Here is a 19,536-nt window from a genome sequence, read left to right on the forward strand (position 1 = left end):
TGACCTCAACAATCTGGAATGTGATCTTCATTTGTGCACATATCCCATCATGGGATCATACTGGATAACAAATTACAGCTTTGCCCAACACTTAATGTCCTTTGTGCATCATAATAAGAGTGGGGAGAACAATTGTTAGCATCTTAGAGAACCTCCGTCCTTTAGAAAGTGGAATTAGTCTGATTAAGAAACTTCAGTGGACGTCTGTTGCATGTTTAAAGGATAAATGTCCGTTGAACATAACAATTTTTTACTAATGGTAAAAAGTAAGTCAGTTGTACTTCTGGACTCTCTCTTCTTCCCTCCCTCCCTCCCTCCCTCCCTCGCTCTCGGTCTCTGTCTCTCCCTCCTCTCTCTCTCCTCTCTCTCTCTCTCTCTCTCTCTCTCTCTCTCTCTCTCTCTCTCTCCCTCTCTCTCTCTGCAGATTATCTTCTTACTCAGAAAGATTTAGTAGAATGCTGGACAAAGTATTCAAAGGTTATGGAATGGGTGAGGAGAAAGACCAGAAAGAAGTATTTTGTATACCAAAGAATCCTTGAAAGAAAAACTACATACATGTGTCTGAATAAATGATATTATGTTTCCTTCAAAAAGCTCTGAGTGCACTTTGAGCATTCCTCTGAATACAAGCACCTTTTTTTACCTCAACTTTGGTTGATTTTACAGCTATTAACCTAATTTCAATAACCAACACCCTGGTTACGTCCAACTTTAATGGTATCAGCTTTTGCATATTTGCATTTAAGATAGATTGGCCTTGAAGATAATATGGATGCTGCAGTGTGTGCAGGATGCAGTGGCTTTAAAGGGTAGGAATTCAGATTTGCTCTGTGTTAGAATAAGTCGAGGAACTTGCTGTCCATGGTTGATCCAGGACTAGTAATTGGTTTATTAATGGGAGACTACCACAAAATCCCAAGGCAGAAATTTGAAGCAATATTGCTGAAGAAGGCAGTGACAAACCTCTCTATTTAGGTGGTATGAAAATTGTAGGTCAACAGGTGTCAAACTGGACTTCAGAGACTTTTCTTGTTATATTTATTATACTGAGAGTCCTGTTCTAATTGGTAAAAAGGAAGATTCAATCTGGGCTCTCATTTAGCTGCAGCTGCTAGGCTCACTCTTCTAGTTTACAAGACAGTGATTTGATCATTAAAAGAAAGGTTTGCTTGGAATAAGAAATTCTACTTTTCACATAGCTCCTCTGAATTGTTATACCTATTGAGCTAGTTTATACTCTGTTTGTCTGCTCAATTTATTCCTCTAGTAGCAAGACTTTCTTGGTTTATAAGTCAAGATTGCAAGGCAGAATACTAAATACTTGATGCTGAGAGACACTTCTGGAATAGGGAAGGGGATGATTTCCTGTATGTTGATATATATGGATGCAGTGAATTTATATAAAGAAATTAATATAAGAAAACTTTGGAATTCAGTTTAGCTCATTGCAGAAACTGTTTAAGTTCGGCTTTATATAATTATGCCTCTGGGAGAAAGCAGAATATCAGCAAGGGTGATAAATTACACCTACTCCTTAATTAAAAATTGTATCAAGAAAGGTGGCACATTTTTCACCAATGTGAAATCTATCTATAGCAAGATCATGTAGCGTAGAGTTTATTTTGAGACTTGAAGATTGGGGGCAGTATACAAATATTGTAAAATAAATAAGCATATTACTGACTTCTGGGAGTGAGTTATATATCATTAGATCCATTTTTGGATAGAATACAGAATAGAATAGAGAGTAACAATGTTGCAAGAGAGGTCTTTGGAGGTCTTTTACTATTACTACCTGCTTGAGCAGGAGACTTTATACCCAAGATGGCGACCCTATGGCACGTGTGCCAGAGGTGGCATGCAGACCCCTCTGTGTGGGCACATGCACTGTCGCTAGCTGTACTTCTGTGCACTAGCCAGCTGATACGGTGCACATGCACACACAGCCAATTGCTCTCTTCCGGCTTCCATTGCACACATGTGCAAAGGTCAGCTGGCCAGCTGTACGCATGCACACCGGCCAGCTACTCTCTTCTGAGTTTCAGTGCTCCGGCACCCATACTCCTGTTTCTACACTCAGTGCCGAAAAGGTTAACCATCACTTCCTTATATCATTCTGGTCTGTCCAGAAGCCTGTCCACTCTCTTCTTAAAAACCTCCAGTGATGGAGCACCCAAAGTTCTGGAGGAAAGCTATTCCAGTGATTGATTGTTTTCACTGCCAGGAAATTTCTCCTTAATTCTAGGTTAAATCTCTCTTTATTAAGCTTTCATATGTTACTTCTTGTCATGCCCTAAAATGCTTTGGAGACTATGTCAGCTCCTTCCTCTCAGTGGTAGCCTCTCAAATATTGGAAGATTGCTATCATTAGACTAGACACACCCAGTTCCTGCAACCCTTCATGACTGGAAATATCACTGTTGATACTTCCCAGTTTCCTTGGAGTGAACAAAAATATAGTAATTGATATACAAGTGGGTTTTGAACAGGTAAAATAGAACACACAAAAAGGAAAATAGACAGAACACTGTAGTTAAAGAGAATTAACTTATTCAGCATAAATATGTGCCTTCTTTACATGTTTTCTGTGGTCTTTGCATTTTTGAGTACCATATAAGACAATTGCATGTGGTACAGCTTCCTTGATATTTTGGAAATTCTGCTCATCCCCTTTTCAGTTATTTAATATCATACCTGCACACTGAAGTTCATCTATCCACAAAGCAAACAAGAATAAATTTCTAGGTACTGAATTGCTTCCATTATTACTTTTTATATTTTAGTCTGCTTTAAATTCCTCATGTAATGCAGCTTATTCTATACAAATAGATCTGCTTTTTATAAGTTGAAAGGGCCGTGACAAAACTATTTCCACCTGAAAATATGTGAATGGGAAAATACAGTGTAAGGAATAATTGAATAACAATGAAACACTACAGAATTTAAAGAAGGTGCCAGATATCCAGAGAAATAAAGAAAAGGGTGATGTACACGCCAAGAAAAGCCTAGCAAAATAGTCTGTTCCCAACAAAACCTGTTTCCATCAACAGTCCCCTAAGGGGTGGTTCTGTCTGTTTGCAGCTGCATCGCTGAACGTCCGCAAGAACCAGCAGAAAGAAAGAATGTAATTACAATGGAAATAAACAGTGCTGTGTGCTCAGTGCAGTTATGCTCATTTTAGCAACTGGCCAAATAGAGCTACTCTTTGAGGCCGAGGCCAAGGAGTTTTTAGCATTGTTATGTCCTGGAAACAGTCTGCAGGCTGTTAAATGGTATGTCTCTGTACTGCAAATTTCAAACAGAGGCTGGATGGACCTCAGTCAGAAATGCTGTAGTACAAACCTTTTAAGTTCACCTTCATGGCTGTAGTGGATCTTGGAATGAGCAGAGGGTTGCACTCAGATATCTTCCTATTGTGTGATATATGGTGTGGAGTATTAGATTGGAGAAGTGGATATTAGGTAAAATCACCTTTAGCCCTGAAAACCCACTGGTGACCAAGGGGTAGTCACTCTCCTTTGTCCAATTTAACTCACAGGGCTGTTGTACTGATGTTAAATTGAAAGGAAATTCTTTTGTAAGCTGAGTTGTAAGCTCCTCAAAGAAAGTTGGATACATGCTTAACAAACCAATAAAGGTCCACGTATACACACAAATATATATAAAATAAAAAGAAAGAGAACATATCATAAACCCCATAAAGGCAAAAAAAAGAAAAGGATCACCCTGAGAATTTTTAGCTCAGGACAGAATTGGAATGGCTCCATAGGCGACACATTCAACAAATCTGTTCTGGACGAGTGGCCTTATCATTAAACACAGCCAGGGCAGCTTATCATTTTTTCCATCAAAGGCCATATGACATTTCTTACACTGTGAAGGTTTCAAAAGCTCATGCTTGGTACAATTTGCAGAATAATGGTGGGTGTATTTTAATCAAAGGCTGCAAGGATTACAGTAAAAACACCAGTGCAACAAAATACGATAACATGGATTGCTTGTTATATGATGTCAGATTTAACACAGCTTTTGTGGACGATGGGAGTTGGAGTAAAGAAATAATTCCTGAAACTGAAAGCTGGTTTAGTGTATTCAGTTAGAAAATTGAAGACTTGCAGGCAAATAGGGCTGATCCAAGTCTGTAAGGGCATATGGATTACTCTCCGTCATCCTGTTCTCCCAAACTTTGAGGGAAATGATCTTTTGCACAGTCAGTAGAGATCTTATTAAAATACTGGATTCAGATCAGTATCTGTGCTGTGAAAGACTGTGGGAAGTAAGCACAGGAGTTATTAGGTCTACTTCTTATATTGTAAATATGTTTGGTGTAAAATCTGCTAATTATCAAGTCTTTGCCTGCCTGCCTGCCTATCCCAAGAGTGCTACCAAAATAGATACAGCTCCCAGCTTTTTAAAGTGGGGAGTGGGGAGGGGAGTTTTGATGGCACTCAGAAGGACAGATGCAGCCCAGTCAGGGAATCTAAAATTCACTCTTCTGTGTTTAAATCTAAATGGCATGCTTTGACACATGCACACAAAAGGTCTCCCAAACTATTCATGTAAAGGGCTTTCCAGAAGGATGGCAGGGATAAGGCTAACCTTATCTCAGGGGAAGTGATGTTCCAGAGGGTGGGGCCCATGGTGGAAAAGAGACGTTGAAGAGATCCTTCGTCTTTAAGTTATAGGTAATATTTGAGTTGCCTGCTGACAAAAGTGCGTATAGTCAAGGTTATGGTTTTCCCAGTTGCAATGTATGGCTGTGAAAGTTGGACCTTAAGAAAGGCTGCATACCAAAGAATTGAGACCATTGAACTATGGTGATGGAGAAGACTCCTGCAAGTCCCTTGGACTGCAAGGCGATCAAACCGGTCAGTCATAGAGGAGATCAACCCTGACTGCTCTTTAGAAGGCCAGATCCTGAAGATGAAACTCAAATACTTTGGCCACTTAATGAGAAGGAAAGAGTCACTGGAGAAATTTAGTTCTTTCTTTACCTAGGAAGGATAGCTTTATCTGGCAACCTTCCTTTTACCTTGGCATGTGTGATAGATAAGATTCCTAGAACTTTGCTTGTAAATAAAGAATTACAATACTGAAAAAGAGAAAAGAGCAAATAATGCCCTAAAGTGAATACCAATAAATAGCTATTAAGGAAAAATTAAGAGATCTCAGGCAGATGAGCTCTGCTACTCAAAGGATAGAACACAAATAATTACTAGTGACAAGGATTATAATCAGCTGATACATCTAAGCAATTCAAATATTATTGTTTTATTAATATTGTTAGTTGCGAAGTCATGTCCAACCCATCGCAACCCCATGGACAATGTTCCTCCAGACCTTCCTGTCTTCTACTATCTTCTGGAGTCCAATTAAGCTCACGCCTATTGCTTTGGTGACTCCATCCAGCCACCTCATTCTCTGCCGTCCCCTTCTTCTTTTGCCCTCAATCGTTCCCAGCATTTGGTTCTTCTGTGTGGTTTGGATTAAGTACAATATGTGTGCACCTGAACAGTAAACCAACATACTACATGATACTGTAGCTTTCATGCAATCAGGCTAGAGAAAGCTTATTGTCAGTTTTTAACAAATGTCCTAAAACATTCAATCGTTAAGGTATGGTTAAGATAGGCAATGTATTCATATGGTTAAGATAAGCAATAGGCGCCACCCCATCCCCAATAGTGTGCAGTAGATTTCATTTATTACCACTTATTTAAAAACTGCTGTGCTTCTTAAAATAAACTATTAAATTAAATGGAACACAGGCTTCTATGAAGAAGCTCCCAGCATTGTCTTTTTTTGCCATGCCCTTGAGCGCACCTGGGAGTGTCAAGAGCAAAGAGGGTGTTGGCTGACCAAGCCCATCATGGAAGATGTTATCTGAAGGTTGATCTCCCATAGAAATTCTTTTGTGAATGAATTCACAAGGTCTCAGAACTGTAATTGTGTCCATGATCCAAAAATCTTGCACACCCTGGTCTGAGTGCTCTTAGTTTCATAATACATTCTCCCAACAGATCCTTGATCTTTTTTCCTTCTTGGTTTAGCTGTTGTTCTATTTGCCATTCCCATAAAGCACACTAAGCAGTTTTAATGTGTTTGTCCTTTTAAAGTCTATCAAAATAAACTTAGATGCAGGTTACATAAACAATAAGAATATAATAAGAACCTCCTGGATCCGATCAAAGGTCCAGCATCCTGTTTTTCAAAGTAGTTGACCATTTGAAGATATATTTTTTCTTCTACTACTGCCATGCTGTATGAAGCAAGACATGTCTTATAAACCTATAACAGTCCTAAAGCCTTACATTAACATGGTTTTACTTCATTGATATATTTAACTCCCTTTTAAATCCATTGAAGTTACTTGGCAGTAAATTCCGTAAGTGTATTATGTATTTTTTTTAAAGCTACTTTCTTTTCTGAGTCTTAAAAATTTTGCCAGCTTCATTGGGTAAATCACTGGCTGTCTTCCTAATTTAATGTATTTATAGTCATTTTGTGTTTTGTGTTTATATTTTTGCTCCGTTTTATTAGTTTTTCTTGTTTGTTATATTATTGCTTTACCTTAGTATTGCCAGAATTTGTTCTTTTGAGAATAAGAGCTTCACATTTGAAATGTATCTTTGCTTTTTATAGCTGTTCTGATTCTGCTAATTAACCATTCTGGCATCTGTTGGACTTCGTCATATATTTTCTAACTTAGAATGTTTTTTCCAGCTGAGTGCTTGTTATTGTGGTCTTGGTTTCCTTAAAATGCCTTGAAAAAATTGAACATTTTGACCCTTTCCCTCTAACTGGTTCCCCCATGCCTTGGAAATTTAGTATGAAATTAAATGTGTATGCAGTTGAGAATTTTTCCTCTTAATATGGATCCAAATGCCTAACATTGCTTGCATTCTCGGTCAGGTGCAGGGTACCTTCCCCTTTTTAGTTCCATGACTACCTATTCTGTGGCCCAGCCTTTTATTATACGTTTGGGACACAACTCATTCACTTACCTAGCCACCATAAGGTTAATTGATGTTCTATTCATCTATATGATTTTTTTCCTGACATAGTTCAGCTTGCAGAAAACAACCACAAGAAAACATTGGTATATTATTGTTCTTCAAATATTTCAGCACTGTTGTACGCTATTTCAGCAGATCAGCATTTGCAATGAAGACGTCCATGTAGACAACCTGTGAAGAACAACTCTCTATTTAACAATATCCACTCCAAGTCCAGATTTTAGAAGGGATAGTAAGGACACACAAAACTTTAGCATCTGGACTGCAGCTGGAACAAATAACATATACCCAGTTTTTAAATGTGCATCTAAGCCACCACATGAAAATATCCCACACCTAGGAATTGGATGTGTGTGCATTTTTTTCCTTATGACAGGTTGCATGAAGTAAGCATTTTGTTTTCACTGAAGAAAAATGTACAGTATTTATTCCCTGCATAATAAAATGTAAGGATAGAGAGAAAGTGGTTTAAGTAATGGTGCTGAGCTTGCAAAAGATTGCAGAAAACCTTTCTTAAATGCAGTTGCCCTTATTAACACCTGAACCATTCCTTTTGTGAAACCAAAGTTAATTAACAGAAACACAAAATACATAGTTGTGGTTGCTGTTAAGTCTAATAATATTTCTTCACTGAAGGATTGGGTGGGGTGTTGTTGTTTTAGCCATTTTCTACTCACAGTTACCGTAGGTATTTCTGAGCTGAAACAAAATTGCCCAGATAATACACTTTGGGGGTGTATTTATCCCTGCTTATCCATGAATCCAGTTCTAGATTTCTGTAATCCTTTTAGTCATGTACTGTACTGTTGTTTTTAGGGTGACTTTCTTCAGAAAAAGCCTAGAAAATTGGTTTTTTTTTTTAGAATCTAGGTAATCTGAATAAAAATGAGTGGATTTATTTATTTATTTGGCTTTACATAGCTAAAAGAAAAAGATAATGCCTCTTAATATTTCTTAAACTTCCATAGACTACAAAATTAGTCCCAAACAATTTTTATGGGCATAATAAAAATTCTGAATTATTTATCATTTATTAGTAGTCAAATTAATTTCTCCTAAAATTTATTTACCTAAAGCTAGATTATAAATACAAAGAAATTTATAGGACAGCTATCTGATGTTGTAACTACCTATATTCAAAAACATTATCTTTGCAAACTTGGACTAGAGGAAATGGGCAAGACTGGTGAAGAGATTTATCTTTGTTACATTAAAACTAAACTAGCAGTTTTATTACGTTTTAGCAGTGTCTTGTCTTACAGAATTTATTTTATTTACATACTATGGGTAGAATTCAAGAATCTTTGTCTTTTTGAGAATGTGATCTATTAATGCCATTATATCTGGTTTGCATGCAAAAAAAATCTACTTTTGTTCTCTTGCATCTTCAGAAAACCCTCACTATACTGACAAAACTAGGTTAGATGAATCAGAATAAGGCAGAATAAATTCCAAACCCTGAATATAATGTATTTATTCTTCTACGTGGGAAAGACTTTTTACCAGTGGATTTACTAATGACCTTATTATGGTAACTTTGAGTTAAATGAAAAATTGATAAGATAGATTTTGAAAAACCAAGCAGAAGCTGAGGAAGGACACAGCATTCAATACTAAAATTTATTTTTCATGGTATAAAGCAGGTGGAGCACTTAGTCTTTCCTGAAAAGCTGGAAGATTGAAAACCTACCTCCTCCCTTGTCTTTAAGATACCAAAAATAATTGCAAACAACAACTTTGATATGTTCACTGTCTTGTCAGAATTTATATATAAAGCATAATAGTATGCAAAAGTATTTCTTCATTTAAACTAATTATCATTAATGTTTGAAAATGTTGCCAATCCAATTTGCAAAATAGTTTCCTGTAAACCAAGATTCAAGAAAAGTTTATTTATGAATTTTGATCCATTCAGTACTTCTATTCAACAAGTAATTATTCCTGAATAAAGAGGGGCTATTACACTGAAAGAATTGGGGATGGGCAAGGAATTACTGGAAGTCTTTAAAAGTATGGCTCCCAGTATGCTTTGAGATATAATTAAAGATGCTGGTTATTGCTTACAAAGCCCGTCGTGGCCCAGGACTATAATATTTGCAGGACTGCCTAACTATTTCTGCTCATTCCACATGGTCTCACGGGATGGGCATATTCTAGGCTCAATCTTGCAGCAATGTTATCTGATGGGACCTGGGAAACAAGCCTTTTCTGATGCAGTGCCTGCCCTTTCAAACAATTTCCCCCCTGAGACTTGGATAGCCCTGACCCTGTTAGCCTTCAGGAAAGCTTTACAAAATCAACTTTTCCCAGGGTATTGGCCCAGGATAATAGATGAGCCCAACATCCGAGAAACGGAATGTATGATTGGTGATCCTCATCTCTATATGGTTGTTATGTTGGCTTTTGTGTTATAGTTTTTATATGCAATATTCTTTGGGGGGCTTTATTTTATGCATGCTGCCCAGAGTCATGATTATGTGGGTTGGGCAGCGTTATACATCTTATAAGTAAATAAGTAAATGAAAGGTCACAAAGAGTACAAGTTTTTAAATAAAAATGCATAGAAAGTCCTACTACATGTTGCTTTGGTGGATCTTTCTAAAAGTGGCTTTTCACACTTATGGTAGCCTCTACCAAATATCAAAAATGACTGATATATTTCGCCAGATATTGATGAACTACATTAACAGATCCCATTAGGACTTATCAAAGTATTTATATTTAAGGAAAAATAATGATTATAATTTTAAAAAATGTATTCCAATGGTATTTTTTGTCCCCCATTATAAGAAGTCATGGATAGTCCTTCTTTAAAAAAATATTACTTAAAGTTTAAGAAAACTGATGTAAAGCATAAGCTCATCCTTTTTTCAATGATCAGATCAAATTCTGAATATATGCTACTTGTCAACCCTGAAGCCATTTTGGAGCATCTTCAGGGCTGCCACAGCAAAACTGGTTGGAGCTATGGGAATGGGAGAGGAGAGGAGAGATAGCTGGGGACTTGTAGCCAAAATAAAATTATTTCTTCTGGGAACCAAGGACATTCTCACCAAGTGCTGGCGAGGCATGGACTGAAACCAACGGGAGTTGGGACTGTGACCTGGTTGGACCATGTGATGGACATGTGAACATGTGGAAAGAACTTTGATTTTTAATTTGGGTGGGGAAAACTTCAAGACCTTCAGAGTTGGGTTTTCATTAGATGTGCAAATATGGCATGCCTAATAAATTTGGACTTTGAAGAACCTCTTGGCCTTGGAGTTTTGATTGCATTGGGTCTGTTACTTGGGACCCTGACACTACCATTGTGTCTGTTTCGACACAGTAAACTGAATCCATCTTTTAATGTGTGAATCCCTGCTGATTGAAATGCAAGAGGGAATTATTCCATTTGCCGTGAGTGTGATTTCAGGGGAAATCAGAATTTCATTTTCTATATCTCTGGTTGCACTTTTGTGAATAAACTGGGAGCCATCATTTTGCTTTTGTTTCCTATTAGATCCTGCTGTTGACTTGCTCTACGAAATAAAATGAACAAAATGAAAACGTTCAAGCGCCGCTTTTCCCTCTCAGTTCCCAGGACAGAGACTATTGAGGAATCCCTGGCAGAATTTACAGAGCAGTTCAATCAGCTCAACAACAGGAAAAATGAAGGTAACAAGTTGAGAGGGGGGACAACAGAATTGAAATGTAAAGTGGGTAATCTAGGGTGTCTAAAGCCATTTCAAAAACTAAACAGCTGAAGTCCTCAGATTACAGAGATCACCTCATGGGAGCAGGGCCTTGTTGTTAGCCATCACAATCTATGAAGTGCAAGATGTTTCAAAGTCAAAACATCTTGAGCTTGAAATAGCTATTTTGACTGTTCAGAAAATGTTGTTTCAGTGTTGAAAAGAAAGCATTCTGTTCTGAGGTAATTTCAAGTTGAATGTTTTAGCCATAAGAAACAACCTTGAAGTGGTCTTAGCTCAACAACACATCTGTGTCTGACAGTTTTGTTTTGAGTTTGAACCAAGCATTTAGGCCTGTGATGGCGAACCTATGGCACACATGCTACAGGTGGCACACAGAGCTTCTCTGTGGGCATGTAAGCCGTTGCCCAGCTTAGCGCCACCACGCATGCATGTGCACCTCCCACCAGCGAACTGATCTTCAGGTCTCTGTCACGCATGCGGGAGACGCATATGCATGTGTGGGCAGGTTGATGGAGTGCAGGGGAGGTATGCCCCCCCGCGACCTATTTTTGATCCCAGGAGGCTTCAGGGAGGCCTGCTAGCCCAAAATGGGTTGCAGGGGGGGTGCACACACATGCATGTGGGAAAGGTGGAGGAGCATATAGATATGCAGGGGGAGGGGTGCACAGAGGCACACATTGCACTATGGGTGTGGGCACACGCACACCTTTCAGCGCATGAGGACAAAAAGGTTAGCCTTCACTGATTTAGGCTGTTTCAACTGACCAATTATTTCAAATAGGACTATTTGTTCCAGTTGGGAAACATGGCACATTTCCTGTTTTGTGCACACCTCTCTATTCTGAGGTAGTGAACCAGGACACCATGGCTGATTTACTTGTTTGAAGACACATTTCTGTGGCATCTTGTGGCCCTACAAGACAGTTCACAAAATGAAATGCCATATAACTAATTTAAAAAATAACAAAGTTAAAGCAGAAAGTTAAAGATCAGTTTTTAAAGAGGGGGGAATTATGGAATAACCTCTCCAAGTGGTTTCCTTTCATATGAGAAGACTCATGGATGTGCCTGGGAAGCACCTCGATGGTAAGATACAGTTCAAGGTATAGCTGAGATTCTACAATAGTTCTCTCCCATTTTGTTTATATAAATTTATTTGTATAAATTCATGAGTTATATTTGAATGTGAGAATAGAAGAAACGGATAGTTCAAAGCTATTCAGTATCTACATAATATTGTAATATTGGAAAAAGCAATCTTCAGTCAAGATCTAATATGACAAGTTTTGTGATTTATACATAATACATCTGTTGTTGAGAGGACAATCTTGTACCTTTTTCAAGTTTTGTGTTAAATATTTATTAATTGAATATATAGGTTTGGTTATATTTAGACATTTCAGTAAACCTTTAAATTCATTCTTTCATTGAACTCTAATCTTCCCATTAAGGATTGGTTGGTTGATTATGCCCTCAATTCAATGTCAACTCTTAGTGTCCACCTACCTAGATTTTCTCCAGGAGGATTTATCCCCAACATTACTCCTTCAGATCTTCCTTGCAACTATAATTGAGGCAATTCACATTGCTATTCATTGTCCTTCTCTTTCTTTCCATATTTCCCAGAATGATAAACTTCTCCACAAAATTAAGCTTTCATATGATATCTCCAGAGTATGATAATTTTAGCCTAGTCATTTGTGTGTTAAGTAAGAGCGCTGTTTAATTGTTCAATAATTCATTTGTTTGCTTTCTTAGCTATGTTTTTCTGGTATCCACAGGAGAAAATTGCCTTAAATGTTACCTCTCTGTTATTCACGTTTGTGCCAGCAGCACCTATTAATAAACTAAAAAGAAGAAAATTTGTACAAATAATTATCACTAAGCTTCTATAATAATGCAATGTTACAGAGGAATTCCTTCAGACTCTATACAAAAAGTGTAAAACAAAATTGTTTCTCTGCCAGCCGGTAATTGCATGTTAAGTTGTTTTAATTATATATTATATATTATATTATATATATTATTTTTATTCTAGTTTTTATATTTTGTAATTCCCTCTTGGATTGTTTTGAAGAATAGGATATATACAGTATGTTTAAATCAGTTAACCTAGCAATTGCCAACCTAGCAATTCAGAAGCATATAAAAATGCAAATAGGAAAATAGGGACCGCCTTTGGTGGGAAGGTAACAGTGTTCTGTGCGCCTTCAGCATTTGGTCAAGCTGGCCACATGACCACAGAGACGTCTTCGAACAGCGCTGGCTCTTTGGCTTTGAAACAGAGATGAGTAGCACCCCCTAGAGTTGGGAACGACTAGCACATATGTGCAAGGGGAACCTTTACCTTTACCTTTATTCTTTCAGATAATCTCATTTGACTAAGATAATGTGCACAGAAAAAGCTGAGAACATACAAAAGGAAAATCAAATAATTTTCTGACTGGGCACAAGGAGTTCCAGGCAGTGTCACCTTGGATTTGGCACAGCCTGCTGGTGTAATTCTGGTGATGTAGGGTTTTTTTCCAGAATTGCCAATCATTTATGAAAGCTATGCCTTCGATTTTTCCTTTCAATGGACCTTCTGCTGTCTTAATTCCATATGGAAAAGCTACTTGTCATCTGGCTGCTCATGATTCACACACAGTTAGAGAACTTTGAGATCCATAAAACAAAGCTTGGCGACCGGAACAGCAATTTGACGACTGGAACAGCAATCTCTTTTCTGTAAAATCTCAGAATCAACTTGGACAAGTTGTAAAGATTGTTTAGGCCTCTCTTTGTTTTTGTCCCTCGTCCCACCCTCTGTTCTCTGCAGATGAGCCATAAAGGAAGATATTGCTATCAGTTCAAATTTTCTCATTGATAAAGTTATTGGAGAACAAGAAGTCATCTTCTTCTTCTTCCTAGCGTATTTCCACAAGTGCAGGGTCCGCTTTTCGGAGTACAAGCAGAAATGGGTAGAAAATTGAATAGGCCATATTTAAAGGATATTTTTGTGGCGTTTCATCTTTAGAATTGAGCAGAAATGTTAATGCTTAACCAAGTAATTAAGACTTCTGATTCAAGCAAAGCAAGGAGTCTCTGGCCTAGTTCCCCAGGAGATCAAAGCTCACTTTTTGCAGAGGCAGTATTTAAATATATTGATAAAAGAGGGAGGCTCATCAAAGGCAAAGGAATGTTTGTGATTTCCCTTTTAATTTACTTTGATACCTTATGTGCCCTCATTATACGCTGAGTCATAGGCCTTCTGTGGTTCACATTAAAAGTGAAACAGAATGGAACAGGTCTCTGCAATGTACTCCCAGCGGCTGCCTTCAAGTCCACTTAATCCTTTGGCCAAAATGGTTAAGATGCAAACACATCCCAAGTTTGTTACATCATCTATGGATTTTAGCAGAAGATAATGTTGTTTCTCTTATTCTGTACTCTCTCCTTTCTTGTTTATTCAGATAGTCCTCCCTTGTCAACTGCCTCGTTCACCAACTGTTTAAAGTGAAGCAAAAAAAAATAGGCTTACGACTGATCCTCACTGTCGCAATGTCCTTACAGTCACATGATTGCCATTTGGGAGCTTTGCAACTGGCATGCATTTATGACATTCACTGAGTCCCCTGGTCACATGATTGCCTTTTGCAAATTTCACTGCCAGGTTCTGGACAAGTAGTCAGTGGAGAAGCTGGTGGTGAAACTATAAGTTGCTGTCATGTGATGTCTCACTTTTTCTCTCTCTCTCCTTTTTAAAGTAATTTTATTCAAGATTCCAGATGCAAAGATAACATACTAATACAAACTAATAAAAATATTAAAAGTAAAGAAAAAGGGAAGTGCAAAGAGATAGAAAAAATTGCAGTCATTAAATAAGGGCTACCTGTACTACTTCATAAGACAGCTAGATATACAATTCCTCCAGATCAATTGCCTTCTAGGTTTTGACCATATATGTGTATTCAGATTTTGTTCTGAATCTGTTGCAATACATTCCTGAGACATACACTATATTCAGGAAACCTAGGTCAACAGGATTTTTCCCTTTGTTTTTGCATACTAGTAGAAACTCTGTGCCACACATCTGATGCCGGTATTAACCTTTTCACTGCTCTGCCTGCCCCTCATACATCCATGGAATCTAGAAACTCATCAGTTTTTAGATTATGGCTGAAATGGCTTCCCCAAATTTGTCATTCTAAAATGCAGATTATATATTTTCTGTATGCTGTTCTTACATCGAACATTTCAGGAATGGTTTTGCTTCTTCAAATAGATGGAGCAAACCAACATAGGAGAACAAGTTACTTTTAAGTTAGTTTGCAGATTTTTTTTAGTCTTATGAGATGAGTTAATCAAGGCAGACTATTGTTTTAAGCTATGCAATAGTTGCAGATTTATTAGAATTTGGACAACTCTCCAAGTTGTAGATTGAAAATCATGCTTGCCATGGGAGGTAACTCTCAGCTGGTGGAATTGTAAGCCGCAAGCCAAGCCTAGGAGGGGGGCATGTTTTAGACAAATTAAACATTGCATTTTTGTTTGCTTAGAAATCCACATGCTGATATTTGGCCTTTTCATACTATGCCTTACATTTCCGTGATAAATAAAGCAGGCAGAGCCAAAGGCAGCTGTAGGAATTGGGAGGGGGGATGGAGAGAGAGAAACTTTATTTAGAGCTGAGTTCAAACGTGTTTTTTTGATCCAGCAGTTTTTCCCCCCTCTCATTTAATCTGTTGACTTTATGATGCACTTCTTAAACTAATATTGTATTGTCAGTACATAGACAGCATTGTTCTTGTGCCCATCCTAGGTTACTTCTAGACAAACAAGGCTAATAAATAAATAAATTTTAGAAGTTGATATCCTTCAAAGAAATCAATGTAACTGGAATTCTCTTTTCATAAAAGTTTCAGATAAAAATGGAAGTGGCAGCACTTTGCTGTCTAAAACAGTATGGCAATGGAAAAATCAAACAGAACCATTAGAGAGAGGGAAAATGTAAAAGTATGGTTGGCTGTATTCATCACATTAAAAACTGTAATTAACAATATAACAGAATAACAGGGTTTCCAGGTACCTTGGAGGTCTTCTAGTCCAACCCCCTGCTCAGGCAGGAAGCCGTATACCTGGGATGGCTAACCTGTGGCATGTGTGCCAGAAGTGGCACCCAGAGCCCTCTGTGCTGGCATGCACGCCATTGCTCTAGGTAAGTTCTCCATGGTGTTTCTTTCATGAGCTTCTGCTTCCCTGCAAATGATGAAACAGAAGAAAAAGATCTTATTTCTCGCTGCGCTGCCACTGGCCAACTGATCTTCAGGTCTCTGCTGTGCATGTGTGCATGTCTGCGCATGCGGACATACAGTTTGGGCATGCAGGGCCATGGAGTTTGGGCAGTCGGTGTCTAAAAGGTTCACCATCACTGCCCTATACCATTTCAGACAAAGAAGAACATTCCAAGAAGACTTGGAAAGTCAACTCTTACATTAGTATTAAAATCACACTGTCATCATTTGAAGCTAAGAGGACTTGATAGGCCAACATTCAGTGGCTACTCAAAATGGTTTCTAGTATTGTTACCATAATCTACATTTTGTGCACTTATTTCATCTTTTCCTCCTTCATGAAGAAGGAGTAGAAAAAGTCATAGGTGAACAAGGAATACAATTCTGGACTTTATCTCCCCATTCTTTGAATGAATCAGATAATTGTGCACTAAACCCTCCAAAGCCGTGCATAAAGAGCCATATTTGTTTTTTTAAAAAACAATATTCAGTCCTTGGCATCTCCAGGTAGGGGACTCAAAAATATTTCTGTTACAAAATTCTGGAAAACATCTTCCAGTATATTTTAAGAACAATGGACCAATGCTTTGATATTTCTTAGAAATGGCCTAGAATTTAAGACCCTGGATCCCAAGAATGTATTTATAAATACTGCAGTTGGGAAAACTAGTACAAGTAATGTATATTTTTGCCACTAATGACATTTCTTGGGACTACTTTAATGCAAACATGTACTCCAGAAAAATCTTTTTTTTTCCCTAGGAACTATTGCTATGATGCTTTTGCACAACATGAAACAAATAAGATTTGCCCACAAGAATTCATTTCAGCTCTTGAGCTCATTTCTGTTCAGCTGAGCCAAATATTTATTTCATAGAACATAAATCAATGGCCTTCCTGCTTCAGGATATCATGTGCATTCCACTTCATGCTCATCGCAGCATTTCCATTCTGCATTTATTTACTGTTTCAGGAGTTTGCATGATACAGGTGGTCCTCACATAATGTTGGTGATTGGGACAGGAATTTCCATCACTAAGCAATGCAGTCATAAAATGGACATCACATGACCATTGTCCAATTTTGGCCATTGTTGGACAAAAATCATGGGTTGTTAAGCAAGTACCATTCATTCCACTCCATCACAACTTCTGATAATTACTAAACAAGTGGTTGCCAACGAAAAACTACCTGTACTATTATTACTTTTTTATCTGAACCTTTTCTGCTTCTTACTAGAGTTCTGACAAAGTCACATCCTTTGGGCAGAAGAGCAAGAGCAGTATAATGAGTGCATATGATGTAATGTTTAAGGTATTGGCCTAGGTAGGACTTAGGAGACCCAGGTTCTAATTCAGCCTCAACCAGGGGACCATGAAAAGTACCTGAGCTACCTTGGTTTCTCCACCCAGCACTATCACAGTGCTGCTGACATGGAAATAAAATGAAGGAAGATCCCTTGTAAACCCTTGAAGTCTTGAAGGAAAGGCAAGAAGTAATTCTAAGAAAAAAAACAAGCACAAAGGATAATACCACCACCACCCCGTGTTTTTCTTCCATCTTTGTGTAAAAAACAAGAGTTACAGATGTATACTTTACTCAGCTGAGACCTTCACCAGCCCTCCTTTGGTTCTCTACTGATACTTTTCAGTTGCCTGTTGTTTAAATTAGTGTTTACACGTAAATACTTTTTCACCTGCACTAAAATTATTAAAGTAGATTTGTACAATCAAATTATATACTGGATTAAGTAAAAACATTTCACACGAAGCATAAAATTATAAAAAGCACTGTGCTGGATTAGACTAAAGAACTGTTTGTCTGCTAGGTTGGCATCCATTCATTTACTCAATTTAATGGCTACCCAGCTGCATAAGAGTCTGGGTGGCTTATTTGATTTTTAAAAAGAAATTTTAACCTGTATTTGAAATCTTTCTTTAAAAATATCTAGAAAAATTAGGGGTTTTGTTTTTGTTTTCTGATCATTTTCCCACCATTAATAGCATTATATATCTATGCAAAGAGCTTATATAAATATGTTACCAAGATAATAAGGATGTCAGCATTCCAAATATCAACCAGAATTAAATCAGAGTTCAAGACATTACTTTCATCAAAGTTCCAATTTAATAAGACAGACATGTTGGTACATCTGTGGAAACCCAAATCTGAAGGCTTCCTGGGTTTCCACCCTGTTGAAAGTTCATGAACTTGTCCCCACACCTACAAGTCCATCACTTGGTCCAATCTTCCTCTGCCACATTGGCATTTCCATCCATCTAGTTTGGGTCAGATGTAGAGGGGCAGAGAGAAAGAATGATCTTGATTTCTAGAAAGGATTTTTTTATTTTGAAAACAAACACATTCTACTCCTATCTCGTCCCAATTCCCCACTAATGAAACAGCATAGTAAAGAAAGAGAGAGAGAGTGTGGCAGGCCAAAGATCCTAAAAGGAATATGACTGCAGGCCTGACAAAGGGATCTATAAACCAAAATATATGAGCAAAAGTTAAAAGATCAGAATACGTTTAATGTACAAAAGAGATGGATGATGGGAGATGTGATTGCAATCTTTTAATATTTGAAGGATTCTCACCTTGAAGAGGGGGTGGCTATATTCTGTGCAAGAGAGCAGAACCAGAATCAATGCTTTAAACTAGGCGTGTCCAAACTTTAATACTTGTAGACTCCATGCTGGCTGGGGAATTCAGGAGTTAAAGTGCACAAATCTTACAGTTGCCAAATTTGGAGAGCCTTGGTTTAAACTAAAAGGAAGTAAATCCAGCCTTAGTTCTTCAGTGGGTGAATAATCATCTCTCAGAGATCCTTTAGAAGTAGATCAGGGGTGGTATACACTTACCTTCGCTACCGGTTCACATATGTAATCCTTCCACGCATGCGCTTTTGTTGAAAAAAAATGGTCTAAATGGGATGCCATAGAGCCGGGCATGGGTGGGCGGAGTCACCCTCGATTTCCGCTACCAGTTCAGGTGATTCGGTTGAATACCGCCTCTGTAGTAGATCCTGCACCAAATTGTGTACACCTGCATTTATCTTTTCTGTCCGTTGTAAAAGAGTCTGATACTATCTTGAAGAAGGGTTTGGAATAAGCAAGTGGTACAGCTCTGTTAGGAGAGTTATAATTATGAAACCTTCTTTTAGTTGAATACTTTTCATAGAAATGCCTCTGCCAATTCTGAAGATTTTATTTAATGGAGTCCTTCAGTAAAAAGATGAGGAGTTTTGCTGAACTCCCCTTTGGATCTCCCGTCTCCTAACAACAGCCATCAAACTGTGAACCGTGGAGAAGTAGTTACACATGGAAGGCTCCTTTCTTTCAGATCTCATTTTACATTTGTGGCTCAACAACACTTCAGAACTACTTTCTCAAGAGATCACTTATATTTCTCAGAGACGCTCATTTTTTTTTCCTCAATGCCATAACCAGTTATCAAGTGAAGAGGTAGATATGGAACCAGTGCATACACTTGAAAAACCATTTGAAAAAAAACCTTTGAACCTCTCACAAATATAAGGAAATAGTCATT

The 19,536-nt window shown here is 37.9% G+C and overlaps 1 protein-coding gene across 1 annotated transcript in view; it reads left to right on the forward strand.

The window, feature by feature from the left end:
* CDK18 (cyclin dependent kinase 18) overlaps positions 1–19,536 on the forward strand; it is a 95,365-nt gene that overhangs the window by 55,959 nt on the left and 19,870 nt on the right. The window contains exon 2 of the mRNA XM_032218893.1: positions 10,519–10,673. Within this exon, the coding sequence (XP_032074784.1) occupies positions 10,550–10,673 (124 nt within the window). The 5' untranslated portion in view covers positions 10,519–10,549. The remainder of the gene's footprint in view (positions 1–10,518; positions 10,674–19,536) is intronic.

The sequence above is a fragment of the Thamnophis elegans genome, chromosome 5 (assembly GCF_009769535.1).
Source record: "Thamnophis elegans isolate rThaEle1 chromosome 5, rThaEle1.pri, whole genome shotgun sequence".
NCBI lineage: Eukaryota > Metazoa > Chordata > Lepidosauria > Squamata > Colubridae > Thamnophis > Thamnophis elegans.